The 27,970-nt window shown below is 38.1% G+C and overlaps 1 protein-coding gene across 1 annotated transcript; it reads right to left on the bottom strand.

Annotated features, from left to right (window-relative positions):
- Positions 1-87: 87 nt before the first annotated feature.
- Positions 88-27,566, bottom strand: LOC137278898 (protein ABHD8-like). The gene is made up of 12 exons (XM_067811397.1): positions 27,412-27,566; positions 25,754-25,915; positions 24,880-24,960; positions 23,926-24,071; positions 23,546-23,654; positions 20,535-20,642; positions 18,349-18,489; positions 17,717-17,821; positions 4,862-5,700; positions 4,435-4,602; positions 1,059-1,266; positions 88-365 (listed from the first exon to the last, which is right to left on the bottom strand). The coding sequence occupies exons 1-12, from the start codon at positions 27,484-27,486 to the stop codon at positions 135-137; spliced, it is 2,373 nt and encodes a 790-aa protein (XP_067667498.1). The 5' UTR covers positions 27,487-27,566; the 3' UTR covers positions 88-134.
- Positions 27,567-27,970: the final 404 nt, after the last annotated feature.

The raw sequence follows: 27,970 nt of genomic DNA, 5'->3' as shown, positions 1-27,970 counted from the left end.
GAGTTATCACCTTATGGAAACAAACCTAAACGAAACTTCAAATTTTAGAATAATATGTCCACAATGTACTGTCACAACACTAATTTGGCAACCTCTTGAATTTACTTGTCTCGTCACAGAGCAGCTGTGAAGCCTCATCTCATGACTTTGCTGTGTGGGCCGCCTCGAGCTGACTTTGCTGACTTGGCAGACCGCTGAGACATTCGACTCATGGCCTGCTGTTCCCGAGTTGGGCTGCCCTCTTCCACAAACTGGGATGACTGATGAAGGAATTCCTTAATGAACTGATTGACTTCTGATGGAGCCTCTATCATCACCATGTGGCTGGCGTCCTCGATGACCTCCAGTCTGGACTGGTAGATTGCCTGAAACATTCAGGAGTTGCTTAAAGCAGGTCCTTAGCTAACAAAGAAGCTGAGCTACACCCAGCTAGTGTAGTTTTACAGCACTTTAGCAATATTACAGTAACATCACATTACATGATATTGTCCATGAAAAAACGTGAACACTACATATCTCATCTAAGCAACTGCTAAACCATCAAATGCCTCTTGGTATTGTGTGTTTAAACACCACTTTTAAACTGCTGAAAAGTGCCATAACAGTGTACCTTGCCATGGTTTTGAAATCAATAGCCTAAAATGTCACAATGTGAAATAAGTTCAGTATTATAAGTCCTGCTTTTTGAGTCAGCACTGCTGTTCATAAAATTTGACCCTTGTTTAATTTCTAAAGAGAATATTTTTTCTAAAAACATACTAATGTTCCAAAAGGTTCACGAAATACACACTTAAAATGTTAATGATTTGAACAAAATCCTATACCAGTGTAAGGCTTTCCCTTCTTCATGTAACTTGCAAATGAAAACAATTTGACACAGCAGATGTTTCCCATAATTCAATTTCAAAATTTGGCAAGGTAAAGAATTCTGAGTTACACTGTATCCATGGAAATTGACCCAATTCTTCAGCTAAACAAGTAAACATTTTAACTCATTTAACCTAGTTAACATTTAGTCTACCAAACAGACCCTCATGATGGAATGTGAAATGACCCACCTCCTCCATGTCCTTCTCCTCCCTGAGTGACACCAGTTGGTCTTTAAGGCCATAGATGAGGAGTGTGGGACACATCAGCCAGTTGTGGAACAGTTCGTCTCCATCTGGCCAAATCTGGCCATTCATTGTGTGGCGTAAGACATATGTGGGGATTGCAAATGCTTCCTCTGGTGAAATGACTGGCCTCCTGGTTGATGCAAATGCACTCCTGAAATGAGCGTATTCAGAACATTTCAGGATAATGTTATTGAGAGGTACTGAATTACATACTATTTTGATGATGAGTGAGTTGGGTTTTATGCCGCTTTTATCAATACTCCAGCAATAACATCGGGGCTCCACATGGGCTCCACATATTGTGGCAAACCCAACCCTTGGTCTTCAGAAAAAAGATGAGTGACCACTATAACCACTACTGTGCCCCACCACTCTGTTGATGCTGAAACCAAAAGTCAAGTCACTCTTCTTGATAAGTTTGTTAAACTGCACTTACTGCCACTACCAGTCTTCCTAGATTATCTGACACTGACATATTCATAGCCATGTAACATGGTGTAAATGTAGGGATGTTTGTTTAGTTCTTGGTGTAAATGTAGGGATGTTTGTTTAGTTCTTTATAGAGCCTAAAATACCATGTCAGCAAATTACATAACAGAACTGACACAGCTCTGGGTGTTGACTAAACAGAGTTAACGTGAATACTATAAGCATGGTGAAATACAATGCTATTTTCTACTACCACAAAGATCAGCACCCAAGGCGGCGCCGTTCAGGCTCGCTGCCCAAGCTTCTGCGCTCACCTCGGCAACCCTCCTACTTATTGTGGTGTGACTCCCCCGAGGGGTTCTTTAGTGCCACAACGATCTTTAGTTTCAGTTGTATTGCCATGTCTAAGGAGAGTAACTCTACTGTAGTGGTGTTCATAAAAGTTCGCTTCAGTAGTCTGTACGTTTCACTATCCGAACGTTTTTGATGAAAAACACAAGTGTCCGGATTAACGCGGCCTGACTGTACACAGGAATATGTCTAAACCTGACCAGTTGTAGAGCTCGAATTTACTGCTTTAATCTATCACATACTAATTTCTGTTTAACCCAACATTCCTTCATTGTGAAATCCAGACATAAGTTTCTGTAACTGGTGTTCCCTGCTATCTCCTTCGCATCAAGTAGCTGTCTTGCTCATGACACTGATATGTGAAAAGAATGTGAGTTTGGGAATTACAAAGTAACTAGTCAATAATCATGATAATGGTATGTAATAAATGATTTGTTGCTAAGACATTTTGTTAAGTGACAGGACTGTGGAAACTAGATTTGAGTCTAAATTTGAAATAAAATAATCCTCCTGAAACTAGCTGTGTTACAATCTTTCACTATCAGTGCAGTGGATGAATGCTGCAGAAAAATGCAGTCAGTTATACTCACACTATCTCATCATGGCTTCCAGGTTAGTCTTGACCAGGCAGACCAGGGTAGTTGGCAACAATTGATAATTATCTAACTTTCTGAATAAAATTTCATTCTTATCCTGACTCATGCTTATTATGCTTATCTCTTCCCACTATGCGAAGATAGTGGAACACTTGAAATTCCCACTGACGCTGATGTACAATATACACTCACCCACCAGAAGCCTCCCTTTTCCACCAATACAGTCACATGACCAGCCATGCTTGCCACTCTCTCCGAATGTCATAAACCTGACAGGAGAATTACAGTGAATTCAGAGTGTCTGTGGGGGGCTTTCGCCATGAGTCAGGATAAGTACAAAATATAAAGTTAATTAAGAAAATTACATATTTTTCCTTATCCTGACTCATGCTTATTATCCTTACAGAATCTGACAGAAACAGTGGTGGGTCAAGCAATGCTGGATTCTGCTGACTACCTCGTTAGGATGAGAGAGCCACAATAAACTCGGTGCGCCTAGTGGCAGCAAGAGTTGTATACTCCCCAGGGAGTTGAGATTGAAATATGATGTGCTGTTGAGATTGACATCCGGTGATCGAGGGATAAATACTTTAGCGCCTAGAGAAATTGCCTTGCAGTTTGATTTGTGCGCTATACAAGAACACTTATAATAAAATAATAATAATATAAGTACATCCATACTGTACTTCCCCCCTTTCAGGAACTATAACAGAAATAGTTTGGTCCTGTTTGTCCAATATTCATCTGTATGATGGAGCTGATCACATCTAGTCAAACTTGACTTCTCTAGAAACATTTGTTGACTGGAATGAGATAACATTTACATCAGCTAGCATCCTGCTAGTGTCTGATGCAAGTGTATGCCCAGATTTCCAATCAAGACCAGTCGCGACCTTTCTTCATGTACAAGCATCTTCATTACAAGTACATGGTCATAATCCTTCCAGCTAGCCTGTTCTAGACATGTGCATGGAGTCTCAACCATTATACTCTGTAGACTGTCTTGGTCTCAACAAGTCATGTGATACATGGGTGAGTGAAACTCAGCGCCTTTCTGAAACCATTAGTTGTGCAACAAGTGGCCAAAACTGGTGAATGCCTACGACATCCTCCATAGTGATGTCTTGTAGGTAGTGATTGGCAAAAACTGTATTCGATTTCCAAAAGCAGCCCTCCACTATAGTGGATATCGAGAAGTTTCCGTGTAGAATGAGTGTCAACGCCAGTGCTCTTACTTCGTGTGGATTGGAGGGTCATGGAGGCTCGAGTCCTGCTGCTTTATAGGCCTTCAGTATAACAGCTCTCATTCATACAGAGATAGTGCTGCATTATGCTTCCATAGGTGTCTCAGTAGATCTTGGAATGATCAGGCGCTTGAAATGTTGTCTCTCTGTCTTAGTATGTTCGAGATATATTTTCATAGCTCTGACTTGTGGCAAATAGGTTTATTTGTGGGAGTCCGAATGTCTGACTGATGAGTCGAAACGCCTCTCAATGTAGCATGAGTCAGGATGAGGAAATATAGGATAATTAGGGCTAGCTGGGGTTTGGGGGAGAGGAGGAGGAGGATTTTAAGTGGGGTTCATGCATTTGTTGAGTTTGGGGGGGTCATCAGTTTTGCACACAATAGTTAGGGATGGGTTTGAGGCAGCACAATTTGCACATATTCATATTTAGAACTATGCATAAAAACTATAGCAACACAGGCTGCATGGGGGTGTCATTGATTATGTACATGAAATGCAGGGGGTGCTTGAGGTTTGATTTCACTATAACTGACCAATTTTCTCATTCTCTCACTCTTTAACAGCCATGGTAAACTAGCGGTTTAATCTGGCCATGAAGCGAGCTACATGGCCCAGACATTCTGCGTGAGTCATCAATGATGCTGGACATGTGAAGTTCCTAGAATGAAATTACTTTCAACCATGTAAGAAACTTACTTTTTAAAGGTACACTCTACACATGGTCTGACACAGCACAGCACACACACAGGGAGGGAGAAGATGCCAGGCTGGGGGTTGAGTGGGGTGGGGCCCCCTCCACTGATCATCACAAGTTTGGTCACACGTCGTGACCGTTTCCGACCAAGTACAGCAGCAAATGAACATCTGAAACCAATGTAAACAAAACCATACATCATAAACATATCGGAAACAAAGCATAAGCATCTTCACAAGCATAAATCTTAGAAACTTCGGTATTTGTTCATAGTTTCTCTACATCTGAATTATTTGCACTCTTTATAAAATTATGTCTGAAATACCAGTATGACTGAAAAAATTCAAAATCAATATTAACATACTGGTTATTCATTTGAATAAATATATACAAATTATTTTAAACAAAAAGCATACATATTTATCTCACCCGTATGAATGACCAATAACAATGTTCTTTCTCTTGCAGTATTTATCAAACATTTCTTCCATGTCAGCCATGATTTCATCAAAGTGATATGCCCTTGCATTGTTTGGAGTAGCACTAAACCCATGACCTATGAGGTCCGGGGCAATGATTTCATAGCCCTCGTTAGCAAAATACTCCAGCTGAGGCTTCCATATATCACTGGACCCCCCGACACCATGTATGAAGAACAGAACACAGTCAGTAGAGGTGGTTTTGTTCTGGACTTCTTTTGATTTGGGCTCATTATCTACAGCAGGTATCTCTAGAGCAACTGGCTTTGCCGTCTCCTCAGCCAATGGATGATGAATGTCTCCCTGATATGGTTGCTTCCTGTCAACAGTTACCATAACACTTGAAGCAGATCTCACTGCATTCTGATATAAAGGGGAACTGCAAGAGAAGGTTGACTCTTTGGATTGCATCCCTGAAATTCCATTTGGAATTGGTGACACAATACTGGCAGTGGTAGGTGTTTCAGATGTATTCATAGTATTAGGCAAAATGTCACTATGTGGTCCACCTGGCTTATTGGAGACAACTGTCCTCTTTGGTGCTGTCAGAGGACCACTGGTCACAAGACTGGATGGATAACCCTGACGTCGGTACATTAAATAGGTGTCCATCTCAGTTTGAAATTTTTCATCTCTGGGCACCTGGTTGATGTGCCGGATTCTTAAATGTCGTTTTGGTCTGATTTCCACTAGGTGGTATTCTGTTTCTGTTCCTGGGGCTGGTGAAATCTTGTTGGGCCGCCGGCAACAACAGCCTCCCCCTCCTGTCATGGTGATACAAAGGCGGGTCTCAGTGTGTCAGTCCAGTCTCCACCTGGTACATGTGACAGCCTGTGTGAGAACAAAAGTAATCCATTAGCACTCTCCAGGGTTTTAAGTAATAATGACACTAGTTGTGATTTTTGCAGTTTTTAGCCACACTCAGTAACCTTCCGGCTATAAGACAGCAGTCTGCTAATAATAAAGTCACAACCAGTAAATGGCATCATATGCACTGATCTAACCAATTGGGATCCAATGGCATGCATCAAACTACCTGTTAAAGCACATGATAAGTAATTAAGCAGGCATGGCTTATTCTGCCTACACTAACAATAGTGTATTGTTCATATATGTTGGAAATCCAGTTCCAGACACATGACATCAATATTGTACACATAGTCTATTGGCAGTGAGCCACTGAAGACAATATCATCATGTTAAATTATTAACAAAATCTCAAACAGTTCAATACCATAACGTACTAATCTTTGTTCCTGATTTCTGTGAAATTCAAGTCACCCCAATAAGGACATCACATAAGTATGAGCTGTCACAATATTTACTTTAAATAGGAACCTCGCGATTCCTATATTTTGTACTTCTGGGCAAGTCTAGAGAAATTCCTGCATAAGAAACCAGGGCAATCAGAAAATAGGTTTGACTAAGCTAAAGGATATAATTTTGCCTGCCTTCAATAACTATGACTGATTTTAATCACACTCTCTGGGGTTGCACTCGAAGGGGCTTGTAATGGTGATTGTAACCTTAGATATTACAAAGAATAGCTATTTTTGTGGTCATTAATTAAGAAATAAAAACAAAATAGAGATAGAAAACAGTGATACAGATTGAGTTAAATCAGAATGAATACAGGTTCCTCTAAACACATGGTGACACTAAGGTAACAGAATGGTCAATGTCTTATTAGTCATATCAAACTGGTATCAGGTACATGCAGCGACAGTTTATATTTTTGTGAAGATATATAAATATTGTAATGAATGCAATGTTTACAAGGCCATGTTGAAATACAGATCACTAGTTTGGCAAGATATCATAGTAAAGGCAACATATTTGAAAAGATGAAAACATAATCATTGTATTTCGGTATGGATTCGCCTACTATTCCTCTAACAAAGAGTGAAATAATAAAACACAGTAATGACTTACATACACTAAACAGGAAAGAAGAACATGAAGGCACACATGAAAGAGATAAACAACAACAACAGCAGCAAAACAGTTGGTAGGTAACAACAAAACGACGCCAACTGTATACAGATATATAGTGCTGACAAGATCAGATGGGAGAAGTGCTTTGTTTTCTCATTTCATGATACTGTGGAGATATCTCCATTGGTAAATAATCTATAAGGCAGTTTTGACTCAAGAGAGGGTTTTGGAGTGTTTTGACTCATCAAATTCAGTGAGGACCCCTCTATTTTACATCTATTTCACATTGGAGGGGGTCCAGAAATATCATTTTCATCAATTTGGACTCACTCAAAATTTCACCCAAATCTAACACTGATAAGGATAACAGAATATGAAGGTTTCATCCATAAAATATATCTTGCTCTTTCTGTTATGTACCAACTTCTAAGAAACCAATAAAAGAGGTCACAGGCTGCTACAAACAGCTTATTTTCAAAATGCTATATATTAAATGTAACTAAATACTAAATTTCTGTCCCTACCTCCGAACTTCTTATTTAGCATGTACACTTACAGCAAGCTTTTCAGAGTCAACAAGCAATAATCAGATTTTCTGCTACTAAGACTACTTTTGCACAGTCCTGCAGGTCAGATATCACACCTCATTTGTGTAAGCTGAGTGTCAGAAAACGGTCACACAAATCATGCAGACTCAGCTACCATAATGACCACATATTCACATCTATACTTGAGCCTATTTCTGGACAGAGGACTTTAATGACGGATAATAATATTAATAAGAATAAAGATGACAGCAAAAGAGTTCCTCTTCAAGATATGTATCATGATTATATCATAATTTGATCATTATCATATGAAACTCAAGTATTTTGCATTTTCTTAATTTAGCTATACCACTGGCTCCCACTAATTGACTGGATTTGGCTACTTACCCTGGAATAGTTTCTTTATTCGTATACTACAGAAAAACTATTGAATCTTTTTCAGTTATTTCTTCTGATATGTTTAGACAACATATTACAATGAATAATACCAAAAAATGGTGTCTGTTGTTTGTTTAGTTAATCTGCAACAGCGAGGTGAATGTCAGTTTGGGCAGTCTGTCAAAGGTCCCCTCCAGTGGACCGTTTGATGGCACTGCCCAGTTTCGTCGGGGTATTTTCAAAGCACCATGTTGCTGCCGTTCTGAGTTCAAATGTCATAAAAATTGATGTACCATAAGATCAGAAGATGGTCTTTCATGAGGTATATTTTATATATCTACGAATTAAGAGGAACTGTGTGGAATTGACATTTGAAAAACTCCCCCATTTTCAAGTGCTCGCCGTTTTCAAGGTAAGCTCGTTTTTAATCTGCATCATCGTGTTACATAAAGAGCAACATTTCCCCTTTAATTTGATGTATATATCAACAATATTAAAATTGGGTAACACGGCGTGAGATTGTGTTATATGAAACTAGTGCTGTTCCAAACGTGCCGTATTTTCACCCCTTGAGTATGACCCATGCGCTAACAGCAATAGAGCATAGAGTATAAGCCTCTGTCTACAAAACTTCACCCATTTTCAAAGAATGTAGGACAAATGATACATAGCACTGCAAAGTAAATGTCTTGTACAAATATGGCACTTTTGGGTCCATAACTTCAATCAGAGCTCCAGATAAGGTGCACATTTGTGTATTTTATGCAATAAAAATGACATTTGCTCACTTAATCACAAATCTGGGAGTACAAAAAATGCAAAAGAATCACTTAAAGGGGCACTAGTGCAGAGCAATTTCTGTGGACTGGTTACTCCTTTTATTATTGTTTTTCTCCTTTGAACAAAACACTGTTAGGACTGAAAAATAACAAAGTCAATGTACGTCTTTATATTTTGTCTTATAACCCAAATTAGTTCAAAAGTGTGCATGCGTGGGTGCACACCATATGAATGACCCCATTAACTTAAAGTACAAATTAAGTGAATCCCATACTTGTCGTACAAAATCAATGAAGGCCCTCCAGAAAATGTGTACAAAACTGATAGCCCCCTACCTCCCCAGAACAAAATGAGTAACAAGTCCCCACTCCTAAAATCATGACACACACCCACCCCACATACCCCTAGCCATAAATTATGGATGGTCCCTTATCATATTTGTTTGTATTTTGAAAGTTAACAAAAGGCAAATGGCCTGCTTTCACTTCACCCTCGATAAAAGTATAGTTTCCAATAAATCTTCACTATACCCTGGATGTACCTACGGTCCTGCCCAATGAATTTATTACCTCCCTTGGCTGAATCTTGTGACAGAACAGGACAGACATTTTATCCAAAAAATTCCCATGGATGGACACAGAGAACATATGACACACTGATACATATAAAAAATTTAACAAAGTTTAGTTTTGATATATTTGAGAGTTAAGTGATGAATAATCATGTGTCGTGTGTCTTCCAACTGTGGTTAACAATTAATAAATCAGTGTGTTTTCAGTTAATCCTTTGATTGATGTTTATTTTTGTAACTCAGCTGATAAACTCTCTTGCATTACTTACATGCACATATTCCATAACACGTAATGCATTTGCCACATCAGACCTCAATGTATAATGTAGACAGCAGGAATGGGAATTTGTGTGGTGTTACCACTAATTATACCTGTTATAAATCCATCAACTGATCATCAAGTGAATGATGACAAATAACATGTGAAGGTTTATACCACAAAACGTGGGTTACAGCAAGGGACAAGTAATGGCTGCATTCCATGCAGTCTGCAAACACCTATGGGCCTGAAAATGTTTTGAGGATACCAATGGAACTTTGTTGTTACATAAGAAATACATATACGAATTTGCTGTGTACATGGGTAAATAGGTATAATCGGTTTTTTACCTAAGAAAAGTTTCAGATTTTTCGTTGTCATTAGTTTACAATAGCAAATCAAATGTTTTTTTACTATTTTAGAAAATAGATCAGCAGCGTAGCTACCAAAAATTACACATGATTTTCGCAATGAAAGTTGAGCCAAACCTCAATACTATCTAAAGATAAAGGTTTGCAATCTATCAGGCTTATATGAAACTAATGGCTTGCTAGGAGCCTGTAGACATCATATCTTTACATGACATGGTTAAAACTTGAGGTAAAAACACACAAATAGGATCAAATTGGATCAGTCACTATACCATATGGGCATTAGAAAAAACCTATATTGCTGGGATACCTTATTACAATCAGACAAGGAATACCTAAGATATTTTCAAACAATGGCATGTGATGGGTATCCAACCGTCTCACTCTTGAAATTCTGCCGATGTGGACAGTAGCCCAGTCCCTGTGTCCGTCATGGTCAAGGGAGCCGGTGCTGACCAACTTGCAGCTTGGTTTCGTAATTAGACCATTGACCAGAAACATTAATCACTCTGCATCAGTGCCTCCTTAAACCCAAAAGGTCTCTAACACCTTGGGTACTTTACTCAACTAGTTAAATAGGCTTGTGATTAATAATTCGTTGTGGCGCCTGAACTCTACTACAGCATTAGCAAATGTAAAGCAGTGCCTATACATACACATAGTATTATAGCCATAGCCACTGTCCGGGTTTACTGTAGCAGTGACGTGGCTTCCGTGTTGAGTGTTTATAGATAGCTGCCAACTATTTGGCAATATAAGAATTACTAAAACCTTATGTCTGCTGAGAAGCATTTTTATTTATATGTCATCAGTGTCATCATCTAATTACCCAATAAGGATAAGAAACTAGGTAAAAATACTGAATTCTTAGATAATAAACCAGTGGGAGTACACAAAATGCTAGTTCCTCATCAAAACATGCAATTACTCATACACAAACAGGCATGGGAGTAAATTCCGAAATGCTTGAAAAATTATCTGGTGCTCTGATCAATACAGAAGTAAGTTCACTCATTCCATCTGTGACATAATTTCATACTTAATGAATATATTACTCTATCCAGCTTGTTATAATACACTTATAATACACTTATTAATCATATCATGCCGTAGTAGTGATATTCGTTGGAATTCAATGGATTTTGGAGATGTCAAACTCAATCATAAGTGAATTGTTGATTTTGCTAACCATGAGTGATAAAGGTATATTCATCTATTTCACAAAAAAGTATCATCATGTGTTTCCAACAAAAATAGAGTTTGTAACATCGTATCGGCGAAACTGCAGTCGCTTGTCACATCCAGGTATATTTGTATTTGTTCAGCCATACTTTTCCCTCCGCACTGCAAGAGAGAGTTTTGATCATGTGGCTTCCTGTTTCATACATAACCTGTCACTAGCAGACGACTGATCTTGTTGAATTTTGCTTGCTATTTTTTGTTATACAGGCAACTGATTTTGAATCTGAAGTGGTATTAACGATCAAGGGTAAATAACATTGTTGTTTATTTGCTCTTAACTTAATTTCTTGATTTCAATTGTCAATAAAACGTCTCACGACAGGAACTGGGCATCCGCCCTACCAATGAAACTGTTTCTGCACTCCGATCGTGCACATACTTCCTCGACATAGTGCTGGCAATGTAATCGTCGAAATCACCAGAACGTCGAATTCAGCTCGCTTTGGGATACATTACATGTATTTCATAAGTAATGTATCTTTGAAGAAGGGTATACAAAGCCATTTAGAAAGTGTTCAAATCCAACAGATAGTACACTTTCACGGTGAAGTACAGATTCTAGTACATTTCCGTTTGTGTCCAATCAAGGATTCAAATCTATACTCTCAGACTGAGGACCCTAATAGCCAACAGGTGTTTCAACTGTCAAAAATCAAGGACAGGCACTGTCTAAATACATGCCACATTAATCTCACATTGGGACTACTAGAGTGAAACTTGGTGCGATTATATCATACGTTTGCCACCTTATTTTGTGACTAGTTTTAGGGTTTTAGAGTTAGGGTAAGGTTAAGATTTGGGTTAGCCTTTCCTTCTTTATCTGCCTGGGTCACAGTGGGTGGCGAACATTTCCTATATCGTCTCCTGAATCTTTTCATTTTCCCACTCCATTTTATATCAGATGTTCATAAACATTCCATGGCATGATTTAGATCTGTTGTGGCAGGACTTGGTACTCAGTAGCCGAGAGTCGCGATGCGGTCCTATATACTCAAAACATGACCCATAAGACAGCATCGCGGCTCTTGGCTAGGTACCGATACTGGCGAGCAGACATCTCGTATCCTTGGTAAATATTTTCGGTCTAGAATGTCAAACATCGGAATCCTGTTTACCCAATGAAAGTAACTCTAGTATACCAACATCTGATTCAAATCATCTAAATATCCGAAATTCAATATAAATGAGGCATACTTACTCCGCTGTCAAAGTTGTTTACGGCATCTCCATGTTTATCCTTAGAACTACTTCCAAATGGTGACATTCCACTTCCTGCAAATAGTTCATTAACTAAAGCCCTGCTCTCTGAATATTTCGAAACTAGAATTGACATTGTTGTGCAGTACCATAATATTATTATTATCCCAGTTTAGTTTTAATCAGCAGCATTTGTCTTATGTCTCCCGTATTATGAACCGCTTCAGAAAAGTAGTACGCGCAATATAGTTTGCGCACCCTGGAAGTACCGAAGTGACTGGGAACGTGTGGTGTGGAAACATGTGGAGGTAATGACAATATGAAAATATTCCGTATAGTCTGCGATTTTGTCAGTATCTTGTGGCTCACATACAGTCGATTTGATGCCTAACGGTTTTAAGTTGGAGCATTATTTTTTACTGCCGTAAGTTAGTTGTTTTTGTTGGAGTTACCCCCTTCAACAGAAAGGTTATCGAAGGTATCTGAATTTTTAGCACAGAATGTTCACTGGCAAGATTACATAATCACTCAGTCTAAACTGTATTGGTATGCCAGTGTGAAGTTTAGAATAAGGACAGTTATGCTGTCAGAATACTTTTGGATTACCGACTTCCAAATAAGCAATAAAGGTCATGCAAATAATACCAGGCACGATGATACATTTCCTCTGCCTGGACGATTCATCGATCACCATTTCCAACCATAGGCAGGACTTCTGCCAGCCCTTTTCACTCGCAGTTTGTAACTTGTACCCACCCTTCCGTCATCGTGGTCATGCATCCCACTAATTTCATGGACGAAATTGCACCTGATCTTGATTACCACATTTTCCAAAGGAAACTTGTTAGTTGGGATGATGCTTTGCCCCACTTCAGTTTCATACAGTCTCTAGATTTCTGTTGTTTTTGTCTATTACTATTCAAATGGTATATGCGTGCAATAATATTGACACAAAGCAGTTCTTGGTAATAATGTGAGATTTTATGTTAGTGTAAATGTATTTGAAGAAAAAGTGAGAAATAAATGAGCGACCTTGCAATGTCTGGTCTGACTGGTTGTCAACAGGACTGGTTGTAGATTTTAGCCAGTCAGAAAAAAGTGTTGCTTATCATTGCATGGCAATGCAAGGGATTGCCACTGCCCCATTCCTTTGTGTGTCAAATTGCGTTTTGTGAAACAAACTCTTGACAACCAGCATTCACCCGAAATAGAATTCCATTTGCACAGTAAGCACGGAAATGAAATGTTAGACGTACAAATGTATTTGTGTACATGATAACCTTGAAATCTTATTTTCCCAATTTTCAGCCTAGTCATGTCACCAGAATTAAAACGAGGATGTGGTTCAAAGAATATGCTTGTTATGGGTTTTCAAACACTTTAAAACACCCATTGTTCTCTTGATTTATTGCATGATCCTATAATGGAATACAAGCCATCATTTAAGAGTTGCCAATGTCTATATGATACAACATCCCTCTTTACAGCCTGAGTGAGCACTGATGATCCAAAGTGTATGATGTGACAATGTATTTAAATGCTATTGAGATACGATATTTATCAGATTACTAAGGATTGCTGTTTGTTTCAGATTGTTATCCCGTGTGTCATCTGCAATTTTTTCCAAATCAACCACAAATTGCTCCTTACAGACGCAACAATTCTCGTCCCGGACACTCTTCAACTCTGGTGCATCAAGTCTGAACTATGAGTGTCCAGCCCCTGGACAGTGTCACTGGGCTGGTGTGTGTGTCCAGTCTGTGAGGGGGAAGAAGGTTAAGCCCCTCTATAACCCCAGTGCATGGAAGCGCATCAATAAACATGGCATCCACCAGAGACTGTATTCAGAGAATGGCATTCACATACTCTGGAGAAGATTCCTAAAAGGGAGGCACTCACTTGCGCCATATGAAAGACTCTTAAAGGGATCTGTTAAAGGCAGAATACTACCTAAAGCTGCTAAATGGGGTTAAAGGAATGTTTAGTCAGTAGAAAGCCAACATTAAAGAGTGACTTTGTGATAGGTATGTTGTATGACCTGAATGAAAGATATGGATGGACGTAATTAAAGTTATGTCATACATTGCTGCATTTGTTTGTTGAAAATCATTAAAATACAAGTATGTTGTGACTAAATTCTTCCAATGAATATTTTGTCTGTTCAGTTTCACACTAACAGCATTTTTATCATAGAGTATGCAATGTCTGAGAATTTATTGAGTGAGAGAGTTAAGTTTACACCACACTCTGCAATATTCCAGCTGCAGAGAGGCAGTTTGTAAATAGGGAATTATTTCAGAATTATGGAGGCCTTGAGACAGATTAGGACAGGGTAAATGAGCAAGTGGTTCTGGTAGCTCGGTCACATACTGGATTCTTGAAACTGGAAAAACCTTTAGGGAAAAGACATTGGTCATGATTTTGATTCTGTTCTGCAGTATCACATGAAATGTAATACCTGTGAACTAACATGCTAACAAAACACATGAACATTATTAGTAAATTTATTACACAAAGATTCATACAAGTCATGATTTGAAGTAAAAAATATTTGGGTATACTGGTAATATAACCTAGAATGTTATGTACAATTTCTAATTTGCGTTGTCATTCAGGAAACATTTTGCATATAATGCTTCAATCAAAAGAGAGTAAAGCTTGGTGTCATTGATAAACAAAGTTCAATATCTCCATACCATCACACAAAAGTACATGCTGAATAGCATGCTACTGCAGGCATCATGCCACTAGAGCACTTGTGACAGAGGCTGTAATCCACAACCACTCTCCGGAACAGGCCACTTCATGTCATGATTCATATACTGACTGAACTTGGGACTGTTACACATGTAACTGCTTAACAACTGACAAACAAACTGTACTTTATATCATGTATATTCACATTCATTCCACTGAAACAATAGATATCATATACTAGTTTATGGTTATACAATTTGTAAACCCTCATGATTATATATGTTCCATAATACAGAGATTTTGATAATTCAAACTCATTTTGATCACAAACATCTTGCACAGTTAAGTAACATATCGCAAAATTGGTTGTGAAGCAGGAAGCCATGGAAGTGCTAATAAAACTGCCTAGCTCCACAAAGCAATCCTCTTTTCATTACAAAGATAAGCAATAAAACACAGAACAGACTATCTAATTTTGGGACAGTAATGAAAAGATATTTTGTTTCAAGTCTTAAGGTCCTTTGTTTTTAAAATTATGGGCAAGAATCTGTTCAGTTACGGCCTCGCATTCTGACACACTGAAATCTGTATCATGGCGTTCTGTACTGGTGAACCAACAGTGTCTTTGTACAAGGTCTCAGAACCTACTATACACTTCTCATGATAGTCTTTACATCTGAATTGCTGTGAGGAGCAAGACTGTGGAGTCAACTGAAGTGAAATTAATTATGGCTTAGGAGAATAACTGCACAATTCACTCCTCCCAAATTGAGTCACAATTAAAGCAAATATTTTACAGTAATATGTTCCTTTTTCAAAATACACACAGTTCCTGGTCATGTCTAATTTTGTGGGTAACTGTTCTCTTGATCTCCCCATGAACATACACTCTTGGATTCAGTTCAGATAATGGATAATCACATTTTCAGTCTAATAACAACAAATGTAACAAAATCAGTACTTGGTGCAAGTCTAAATTATCAAATCATTCATCCATCAACTGTATGCTACATAGTTAAAAAATGTCTACCTTCATCTTTCTCCTGTATGTTCCCTGATTTCATTTTGTAAGTATATACGTATTTGGAAATTGAGATGAAATTAATACATGCTCCGCTTGTAACAGCGTGTCATGAAGAAATATATCTTTGTGATACATGTACATAGGGATTATACCGAAATGAAAAATACTGGAATTTATGCATCAAATGGTCGAGATGTCATACAAGCCTCTTTCACATGCAGCATTCACAATATCACAATTGCACTCTGCCCTTCTTGTAGAAAATGGGAGCCACATGGCACATTGTCATTTGACAAGAGAAAATGTTACATACTTGCAGTTTGCTTATATACATGGATACACTTTAGGCTCTGCTACACAAACAAATCTAGAAAGAATCACAAACTGATAGTTACTATCAGAAAGAATCACAAACTGATAGTTACTATCAGAAAGAATCACCAAGTAGTAGTCTCAAAAGATGATGCACATAAACCTTTTGGTTTGACTATGAAACAAGTAAACTCAATGCTGAAAAAAATGTTTACACCTGCACTCAGCTAAAATCAAGCCACATCTGTCTGCCATTTCAAAATCAAAATCAAAACTGTATACAGTAACTTCAATCATGTGTTAATGGACAAGGAAATAATTACATGTAGTCATCAACTTAATGCCACAGTGAACAACACAGGAATGTGTATCTTTGTCTTCTGAAGAAGCTCTATCTTCACGAACAATATGGTTCCTCTGTCAGGGAATAATGACAATTCAAACATGTATTGGAGTCTCATAACATGCATCAAAACCCTGGTTAGTTATGCCATGAGTGATTGAATTTGTTCAACAGCTTTAAAGTAATCTTCCACATACACCACTAAGCTAAACCAATGGGGATGGTGCTGAGGTCACCAGGCAGGTTGAGAAGTGGAATCATCCTCACTGAGCTGGCATGTCCAACGGACACAAATGTACACAGCATATTGAAGCATCCCTGATAACAGGGTCATTGATGACCAGATGTCCTGACACTGTTAACACTTTAAAAATACTGGAACAAAATGAAACACTAAAATTCTGCAGTAAACCTATTCTCAAACAAAGAGAAACTTAAGTCCCCATTAGCTGTCATTATGCACTACAAATTACACGGGACAAGACATCACATTATTGCTCGTTTCATTATTACAAACTTTGTTATTTACTTGCTGGATAGTCATAAATGATCATATATATTGTATGTCAAACTTGCAGCTTGATATTTATGCATTTATCACTTGCGTGTGATGACATCTTTAGATGCCTGTCATGAAGTATCTAGCTGCTTTCAATCACTCCTTAGGAGAGGTCCAGAATAAGAGCTAGGATTAAAATACTGAACAAGGTACTACTCACTGGAACAGCAACAAATCTTAAAACACCAACAAGAACAATAAAACAAGGACACAGAGCAGGACATAATGAGTTAAAGAAGCATCAATCAATGTTTATTTCTCACCTATGAGAATCAATGAGAAAATCATGTTAGAATACGTAAAACAACCTGACACATCCAAACCAAGTTTTCCAAAGCTGACTGCTGAAATACATAACAATGTCCTTGCTATCCTCCTCCATCCACCTTGTAGCCATTAGAGAAGATAAGAGTTGCACAACATTGCTATTGTCATTACATCAACCTCAAGCAGCCTTCGCCAATATTTGGGCTATCACAGCAGCTTGTTGTAGTTGATGCGTAGAAGATGCCAAGCTTTACTCTCCTGTTATGTGAAAGACATGATAGATTCTCAGTCTGCCTTGAGGGGTCATGGCGGGGCCTCAGGATTCGCTTATGTTGGCATTGGCATCACGCGAGTTATAATTCTCCTGCTCTTCTGCTGTGATTTCTTTGGCATGGTACTGGGTAGTGTCAAACTGCTTTAAGTGAATCTGTAACAGACAGATCACTTTGTTTACAGACTTTTAGTCATGAATTCAAAGCTCCTTCCCCAAATGAAATAATCCAAAGATGATGGCTAAAATCATGTCAAAATGGGGTCCAGAACCTTGTCAAATGGATATGAGAAAGAAGCATGTTTTGATCTATTTCACTGAATACATTACAGATTTGGTCAGATGATCAATTTAACTGGTAAAAACTGATAATATTGATATTGGTACAGATTTTCAAACCAGACCAAAACCAGCCTAAGAAATAACTTTGTAGTTGTGCCTTGTGATGTCTAGGTTATATCACTGAATACTAAATATGATACGAAAATATTTCAGAACTGAAGAAAGAAGTTCAACAAGTTTGCTTGCCAAAAGCTCTTAAATTGGAACTGTAGATAAATCCTTGTCCCAATCCTTAAGGTGTACGAGTATTTTGGTGCCCTAAAGTTTTAAGCTTGATCTTGGGTGATCACTCACTGATGCACATCATCCTATGAAGTAACACTGTAATCTATGTGCTGTACCTGTATGAAGACGTTGACTTCGGCACTGCGACTGAGGTAAGGGAAGTTGCCACCAGTCTTCAGGTGTGCTCGTTTAGCGTCAGGGTAACATTTGTACATCTCCTCCCTCACAGCATGAGATAAGGCACAGTCATCAAACACCTGCAACAGACAGTGGAGACCTTAACACACACTGATGCCCTACACATGCATTAGTACACTCAACAGAATATAGATCTCCCCCTACAAACTTTACTTACCACCCATTATGTAAACCTGAAGTGTGCTTCTATATTAGGCCATCTCTTGTTTTCCCAGAATAACCGCATTTGAGGTTTTTGTTTTGGAGGGACAGGTTTCACTTTTTGTTAGTAAGACTGCTTCCCAGGTTTAACTTTTCATTAGTAAGACCGCTTCCCGCTTACTTTTCCTAACTTTATATGAACGTCAACATTAAAAAAATCTCTTATCCGTAGGTAGGCGTACTACTGCACAAAGCCACTGGGCCGACAAAGGTGGAGGGGTTAAATTATCTATTTATAGTTACTTCCATTACTTGGATTTTACGTACACTTCAGTTATTGTTATGTAGCTTCATTAAATGATCATCTACATTGTAATTAGCCATCATTGATGGTACATACTGTAAAATCATTATTATTCGTGGGGGTTTAATTTTCGCGCTTTTCGCGCAAAAAAATTATCCGCGAAAATAAAACTTCCGCGAATAATTATGATAAATTGTGGAAATAAAAACAAAGAGCTTTGAGTTTTAGTTTTGTATTGCTAGTAATTTGACTACAAGTACACGTCATTCAACGTCAATAGTTCATTTTCAGTGTCTCAGATTGACACGATACACACGACTCTACTAAATTTAAAATGTCAGGTCACCTGCTACTAGTGAATTAGTCCGAAAGTCCAGCTTGGCGAAATCCGCTTTGGATTAAATCCTTCCTCTTGGATATGTTGTCGTAGGTCTGGATAATCCATTGCGCATGTAGTGGTTTGACAATACTGGTACACGTGCACAGAGCTTTCTGAGTAGCTGATTGGCCGAGCGTGTCACGGGTCGAGGTCACATAGGTCAATGATTTCTTACGCAAATCTCAACAAGGATTCTTCAGTGCTCCATTGCGTGTCTCAACGTAGCGGAAGGCCCATGGTTCCCCAGCTAATTAGGCAGGTGACAGGACGACAGCTAGGATCAGTGTTTTCTTTACAGTCTACAGTTGCCTGTGTTATTTCTGTACTTTGATGATGCGCAAAAATTAAACCGCGCGAATTAGTCAATTTTTCTGTTTCCGCGAAAATTAAGCCGCGCGAAAATAAATGATTTTACAGTATGTTATAGAAAACATGCCTCCTCAGCTTTGGTAGACAATGTAAACCGAAAGGGGAGGGAAATCCCGGAGGCGTATTTTCTCCTACACATCTACCACAGCACCCCAACATACAACTCCCTAACCAGACCACTATCCCCTCAACAGACTATAGCTCTCTGCCAACAAACTCTACATACCACCCATTACATTCCACAGCACCCCAACATACCACAAATCCCTGACCAGACCACTGTCCCCTCAACAGACCATAGCTCTCTCCCAACAATCTCTACATACCACCCTCCTGACTACTGCACCCAATACAAACCATAGCACCCTCAACAAACCATTGCACACCTTAGAATCCTCCACAGACTATTGTACCCAATACATACCACAGGACCCTCAACAAACCAGGCCCCGATTTCTCAAAACAGAGTTAAGTCTGAGTTTTGACTAAGTTAGAGTTTGTACTCAAATTTGAGAAATTATATTTTCCAGAATGTACTGAAATTGATATTAAATTCAAAAATAGAAGACAGTTTGCATTTTGTGAATATATTGCTTAAGCTGTTTGGTCTTTTTTATTTTCAAAATGCAGTTGAGTTAAAATTTCAGCTATTTCAAATTGTCAAACTCAGTTTGAAATTTTAGTAAAAACTTAAGTTTGTTTCAAGAAATCGGGGCCAGAACACCCATAACATACCATAGCATCCTCAACAGACCATAGCACCCATTACTGATGATAGCACCTTTAAGAGACTGGTGCATACTTAACAAACCACTGCACCCTAACAGATCTTTGCCCCCCCAATACACACCACAGCACCCTCAAGACACTATCGCACCCATTACATACCAAAGCACCCTCAACAGACTTACATCTATTATGGTGACCTCGACTCCTCGCAGTTTTTGTGGTTCAATGTAGCAGTTCATGCAGTTCAGCGTAAGTCTTGATGCCAACTCTGGCTGGCTAAGTTGGTCCAACTGTCAAGTTAAAGAGACAAGAAGAAACATAATCCTCGATTATCCATCTCATTAAATCTCTACATTAAATAACCTATATCTATTTGTCACAATAACTTGTGAGTGCCATTACTTTGTTCATCTACATCGAATGATGCTCATGATGTTGATCACTGGACTGACTGGTCCAGACTCGATTATCTTAGGAACATAGCTGAAATATTGCTGTGTGTGTATGGTGTAACACTCATTGTCCATCTGTTTTATAAGTTACTACATGCTCTGCCTCTTGACTCATGATAGATAACTGAACTAACATCTGTTAGCATCTGTTCATTCAGATCATGCCTAAGACAATGCTCTGGCAGCAAGTGGGTCCCACAAATGAATTGACATATGATAGACTGGATATTGTAGGATGCCGATTTGCTTTGAGATAATTTTGTTTTCAGGATGAAGCTGTGTTTAACTTATAAAGTTACGTTTGTGTGCATTAGGATTTAATGCCCGTTTACATCCCTTTCAGTTGTATCATGGAAAGGAAAAGGGAACAGGATTTATTACTTCCCTGAAGACACTGCAGTTGTATCTTTGGGTTTAACAACAGCATATCAGCAGTGTCTTTGAGTTTAACAACAGCATAACAGCTGTATCTTTGTCTTAAAGAACAGTACAATAGCTGTATCTTTGGGTTTAACAGTATAGTAGCTGTATTTTGGGGTTTAACAACAATATAATAGCTGTGTCTCTGGGTTTAACAACAGTATAATAGCTGTATCGTTGGGTTTAACAACAGTATAATAGCTGTATCTTTGGGTTTAACAACAGTATAATAACTGTATTTTTGGGTATAACTACAATATGATAGCTGTGTCTCTGGGTTTAACAACAGTATAATAGCTGTATCTTTGGGTTTAACAGTATAGTAGCTGTATATTTGGGTTTAACAACAGTATAATAGCTGTATCTTTGGGTTTAACAACAGTACACTAGCCGTATCTTTGGGTTTAACAACAGTATAATAGCTGTATTTTTGGGTTTAACTACAATATAATAGCTGTGTCTCTGGGTTTAACAACATTATAATAGCTGTATCTTTGGGTTTAACAGTATAGTAGCTGTATTTTTGGGTTTAACAACAGTATAATAGCTGTATCTTTGGGTTTAACAACAGTACACTAGCCGTATCTTTGGGTTTAACAACAGTATAATAGCTGTATTTTTGGGTTTAACTACAATATAATAGCTGTGTCTCTGGGTTTAACAACAGTATAATAGCTGTATCTTTGGGTTTAACAACAGTATAATAACTGTATTTTTGGGTATAACTACAATATGATAGCTGTGTCTCTGGGTTTAACAACAGTATAATAGCTGTATCTTTGGGTTTAACAGTATAGTAGCTGTATATTTGGGTTTAACAACAGTATAATAGCTGTATCTTTGGGTTTAACAACAGTACACTAGCCGTATCTTTGGGTTTAACAACAGTATAATAGCTGTATTTTTGGGTTTAACTACAATATAATAGCTGTGTCTCTGGGTTTAACAACATTATAATAGCTGTATCTTTGGGTTTAACAGTATAGTAGCTGTATTTTGGGGTTTAACAACAGTATAATAGCTGTATCTTTGGGTTTAACAACAGCATAATAACCGTATCTTTGTGTTTAACAACAGTATAATAGCTGTATTTTGGGGTTTAACAACAATATAATAGCTGTGTCTCTGGGTTTAACAACAGTATAATAGCTGTATCGTTGGGTTTAACAGTATAGTAGCTGTATTTTTGGGTTTAACAACAATATAAAAGCTGTGTCTCTGGGTTTAACAACAGCATAATAGCTGCATCTTTGGGTTTAACAAAAGTATAATAGCTGTATCTTTGGGTTTAACAGTATAGTAACTGTATTTTTGGGTTTAACAACAATATAATAGCTGTGTCTCTGGGTTTAACAACAGTATAATAGCTGTATCTTTAGGTTTAACAACAGTATAATAGTTGTATCTTTGGGTTTAACAACAGTATAATAGTTGTATTTTGTGGTTTAACAGTATAGTAGCTGTATTTTTGGGTTTAACAACAATATAATAGCTGTGTCTCTGGGTTTAACAACAGCATAACAGCTGTATCTTTGTCTTAAAGAACAGTATAATAGCTGTATCTTTGGGTTTAACAGTATAGTAGCTGTATTTTGGGGTTTAACAACAATATAATAGCTGTGTCTCTGGGTTTAACAACAGTATAATAGCTGTATCTTTGGGTTTAACAACAGTATAATAGCTGTATCTTTGGGTTTAACAACAGTATAATAGTTGTATTTTGGGGTTTAACAACAATATAATAGCTGTGTCTTTGGGTTTAACAACAGTATAATAGCTGTATCTTTGGGTTTAACAACAGTATAATAGTTGTATTTTTGGGTTTAACAACAGTATAATAGCTGTATCTTTGGGTTTAACAACAGTATAATAGATGTATTTTTGGGTTTAACAACAATAATAGAAGCTGTGTTTCTGGGTTTAACAACAGTATAATAGCTGTATCTTTGGGTTTAACAACAGTATAATAGCTGTATCTTTGGGTTTAACAACAATATAAAAGCTGTGTCTCTGGGTTTAACAACAGTATAACAGCTGTATCTTTGTCTTAAAGAACAGTATCATAGCTGTATCTGTGGGTTTAACAGCAGTATAATAGCTGTATCTCTGGATTTAACAACAGCTTAATAGCTGTATCTTTGGGTTTAACAACAATACAATAGCTGTGTCTCTGGGTTTAACAACAGTATAACAGTTTTGAGGTTTAAGAATAAACCTGAACAGTAATATATAGGTTATCAAGCGAGTGTGTTTTGGGATGATTAATATCCTGCATTAGGAACAAACATTGTATTTAGTGAGCCTTGGCATAACATTCATACCTTTTCAACAAGGAAATCAACAGAGTCTGCAATTTCAGCATCAACAACACCTTTTTCAAAGTTTCCCATCACCATCTTCTTCAGAAAGAGTGCTGGCATCATCCAGAATCTGAAAGCATGGATACATCTCTTAAGTAAATTGAGTAGTCAGCAAAAAATCTAACTTGACCTCCCGCATCTGATGAATAATTATGAAGAAGATGAAGATCTGTAACTGGTAATGAACTTAACATCTTTCGTGAAGTCACAATTTTAAGCCATAACCTGTGAATCCTAGTGTTGTTAAAGGAAGCATAAATCATTGCTTTTGTTTCCCCCTACACCCATGACAGTAAATGCTGTAGTCGTAAAATCAAACAGAAGTTGGCTGTAGTACATACGTAGCGGCAGAGTTTGTCTGCTGGAAGATGGATGTGTCATAAAAAGAGTTGCATAGAATGATGGACGCCACCCGTGGAGAGCGGTGAGTGAACTCCGCAAACTTCTGAGCCAAGAAGCCTCCCAGAGAAGCCCCAAATATATGAACCTGGGGTGAAAGATAAACAACATAACAACATACGGTTGTTAAATAATAAAAAATGGAAAGCTACAATGCTATGATAAAACTCTGTGTACAGATCCTCCAGGCTCTCATCAATGGCCTGAATAAACACAGCAAGGAATCGATTCAGTCTTTATCATCAAGCCAGATGGAATCGAAGGAACAGGTTTTAGGGGTCAGAGGCATAAAACAGTGAGTCCTGATATGCCAGTTGCAATCTATTTCTACAAAGTGGACTTGACCTCAATCCAAAATATCATGCCTGCTCTAAAGTTCAATGATTCAGTGAAGAAAACATAAATCAGCCTGGCTGGTTTGCTGTTTAAGGCCACACTCCACAATATTCAAACTGTATGGCGGTGGTCTGTAAATAATTGATTCTGGACCAGACAATCCACAACATGAGCATCCATCTATGCAACTGGGATACGATGACATCTGTCAACCAAGTGAGTGAGTCAGACCACCCGATTCCATTAGTCGCCTCTTATGACAAGCATGGGTCACTAAGAGTCAGACCAATTCTTACCTAGATCTTCACTGGTCATCTGTTAAACAAACTTATACAATGTTACCAGGACCACAATGACATTAGTTATAATGACTCAGGCAGACTTCTGTTACTGGTGTTGTGACCTGCAGTGCACATTATCTGCATCCATTCTCAATTACTGTTTGCACGCTGTTTCACACTGCAACCAGCAATATTCCAGCCACGCTGCCATGACAACCTGTAACAAAGTTCCTGCAAACTCATGTTCTGAAATTCTGGGGACAAAGAGAAATAACTTACTTTATTCAGTTGTAGATGATCACATAACTTTCTGAAGCCTTCACAGAGTTCCTTCATGGTCCAGTATACAGGGTATTCCACCTGAAACATAGTTATGCTGGAACATTGAACAAACAGTAGTTCAGTTCTATCATGGGAAGTTTGGATGTGGGTCTTTGATCATGTTCATGCTTACCACTCAGTGCACCCAGGAAGTATGGGTATAGGAACATCATGAATCTCAGATTTGAACCTATGAGCATATGGTTCTGGTATGTCTGCAGGAAAGTGAATTGTGCTGACTCAGATGACAAGGTCACCCCTCACGTAAAGGCTTCCATCCATGCTTAAAAAATTATGCATACATAATTTGGGACTTGATATTATTTTTGAAACAAATCTTGAATGGGCATAATGAAGATACATTACTCCATAAAAATTTATTTCCACAAGCATAATTCTAACTTTAACCACTTGGCTACCCCACCCCACTGGTGAGTGAGTGAGTTTAGTTTTATGCCATACTCAGCAATATTCCAGCTGTATGGCGGTGGTCTGTAAATAATCAAGTCTGGATCTGACAATCCAGTGAGTCGCCTTTTACAGCAAGCATGGGTTGCTGAAGACCTATTCTACCCCCGACCTTCACGGGTTAAGTTTTAAAGAAGGTTAGGTGAGTCATTATACACTTGGTAACCTCTTGATTTACTCTGTTGCAATATTCATCCCCAGGCTCTTTCACATAGTTGTTGTGTATTACACAACAATTGCTACAGAAAAGTCCTTTAAGATAATGTCGATAAAATTACATGCGAAAGTGTACAAATAATTTTCATCTGTTGTGTATCCTTGGTTGATGGTGACACTTAGAGTGTTTGCTACTGAGTCTTCTTACCCCAATCACTCGGAATCCTGCAGCAGACAGGCCAAGTATTTGTCGGAAGTAGACGTCTGCTCCACCACTGGCTGGTGGGAAACAAATGAGCGGACATTTGATGGTCTTTGGTCCTGCATCGTACAGTGTCCACTCTTTGCTGTTGTCATCGTCAACTACTATCTGAAATTGAAGTATATCAGATCATAACATGATTAGCAAGTGCATGTTCCTTTCCTTTTTTTTAAGTTTAGACAAATAGCGAGATAATATGTATATCTGGGTAAAATATGCACAAAAATTTCCAATTACACACTGAACAACTGTTGCGTACCACCTACCCATTTGAAATATTAGACAAGACTAAAACAAATGTATGCAGAATATATTCATAACAAGAAACAATTGTGTCTAGCGACACAGATGCCCCTGCTGCTGAAGAAAGAGTTCCCTACACTGAGTGTGATCTGGTGATCAGTTTCAACTAAACCCATTCAATAAACATCTATGCAACTATAAGATGCACGCCTGTCTAGTCCCAATGAAACACATGCATAAGCGTTATCAATTCTGTTAGACAGTGGAGAGGTGGATCCCCTATTTTGCTATCGTTAGAGAGAAGTTCGACAAAATTTAAGTTCAAATTGTCTCTAAACATACAAAAAACAATAAAATACAAAAACAAAATATGAGATGCACACCTTTAGAGTCTCTATAAAAGGTATATGTAAGCTAAATATGTTATGTGCTGTGGTTTTTGAGAAGTGGATAAAGTACACCCCTGTTGTATGGGACGAACACTATGAACAGATCCAAATTACGGGTTCAAACATCTGTAGAAGTGATAAAATTACGAAACTGGATGAACAAGGTATGAGATGCACACCTTTAGAGTCCCAATGAAACACATGTAGAAGCTCAATCAATCCTACTCAGCAGCTTTAGAGGAGAAGTGGATAGATTTCATCCCCTATAACACTATATTCATGTAGAAATTCAACAAAACTTATGCAAGTTCACATGGCATTAAAATTAGAGGAATATATAAAGTACAAAAACAAAATATGAGATGCACGCCTTTAAAATTCCTATAAAGCACATATGTAATTTACATGAATTCCATCAAGCAGTTTTTGAGGAGAAGTGGATAACATACAGCCCCCTCCTCCCACCCACCTGGTCCCCTCTTATACTATCATCATGGAGAAATTTGGCAAAATATACACAAGTTCAGATGTCTCTAAAACTTACAAAAAAAAATAAATTAATAAAAAAACCAAATATGACATTACACCATTACATGTATAAGTTTTGGAGGAGAAGTGGTTAAAGTACAGCCCTGTGTTCGTACGGAGGGATGGACACTGAGGGTAACCATATATACCCCGGCCATAAAAAACGCTTGCATAATGAAAAGAAAATCACTGATGACTATCAAGCTGTACTGCTAGTAAAGGACTAGTATTGTACTGTCAGAATAGGATGAGAGAATTTTTATGCAGTCATTTCCATTATATTCATTTTGATACGGTATGACATAAGGCAGTACATCCCAGCTTAGTAATACTTACCCAACGGCATATTCTTAAGTGAGTAAAAATCACTGAAATACCCACATATTTGAAAGCAGTAGGTAGCGGAAAATGAAATACAGACTTTCATAAACATGATACACATACCTTCTTCTGTGGAATGGTGCTCCTGAAACTCTGGTATTCCTGAGACTGAGATAATGATGATGTCATTGTGCTCATTTTGACGGTGTCGAAAGCCACAGAGCATTCAGTTACAGTAGAACTGAACAGTCTAAATCTCCCTCATTCTGACAGTGTTCACCTGCTAAACAGAAGGGTGGGTTTTACTCCACAGTCATTTTCAGGAAACCAGCATGATGAGCAACTACAGCAGTTTTCACGACCTACCAGACAGTTTATTACACCAGATTCTTAATCAAAGTCCTCAGACTGCATGAGAATGTGTGCACTACCTGGTCAATATGCCTTTGTCCTTCTTTCCCTAAACACAACAAAATACTAGTACACAATCATAACAAATCTGATACTGTACATGGCACTTGCTGAGTACAGCTGAGTTAAAACACAACAGAAAAGTCTAAATCTCCCTCATTCTGTCAGTGTTCTCATGCTAGACAGACTGCAGTTTTCATTCAACAGAACACATCAATAAAGATCTACTACTGTCACTAATTAAATACCTTTGGCAAGTAAGTTTGTTCAA

The sequence above is a fragment of the Haliotis asinina genome, chromosome 3 (genome assembly GCF_037392515.1).
Source record: "Haliotis asinina isolate JCU_RB_2024 chromosome 3, JCU_Hal_asi_v2, whole genome shotgun sequence".
Lineage (NCBI taxonomy): Eukaryota > Metazoa > Mollusca > Gastropoda > Lepetellida > Haliotidae > Haliotis > Haliotis asinina.
Note: the sequence above shows the minus strand (reverse complement) of the source record. Positions and strands in the feature narration are given on the sequence as shown.

Excerpts from the sequence above, each read along its gene's own strand:
- LOC137278898 (XM_067811397.1), bottom strand. The coding sequence starts at position 27,486 with ATGAGCACAATGACATCATCATTATCTCAGTCTCAGGAATACCAGAGT. Across the intron at positions 24,072-24,879 it reads ATCATCTACAACTGAATAAA|GTTCATATATTTGGGGCTTC; the intron begins GTAAGTTATTTC and ends CTTTCACCCCAG. Across the intron at positions 4,603-4,861 it reads GTTATTGGTCATTCATACGG|ATGTTCATTTGCTGCTGTAC; the intron begins GTGAGATAAATA and ends CATTGGTTTCAG.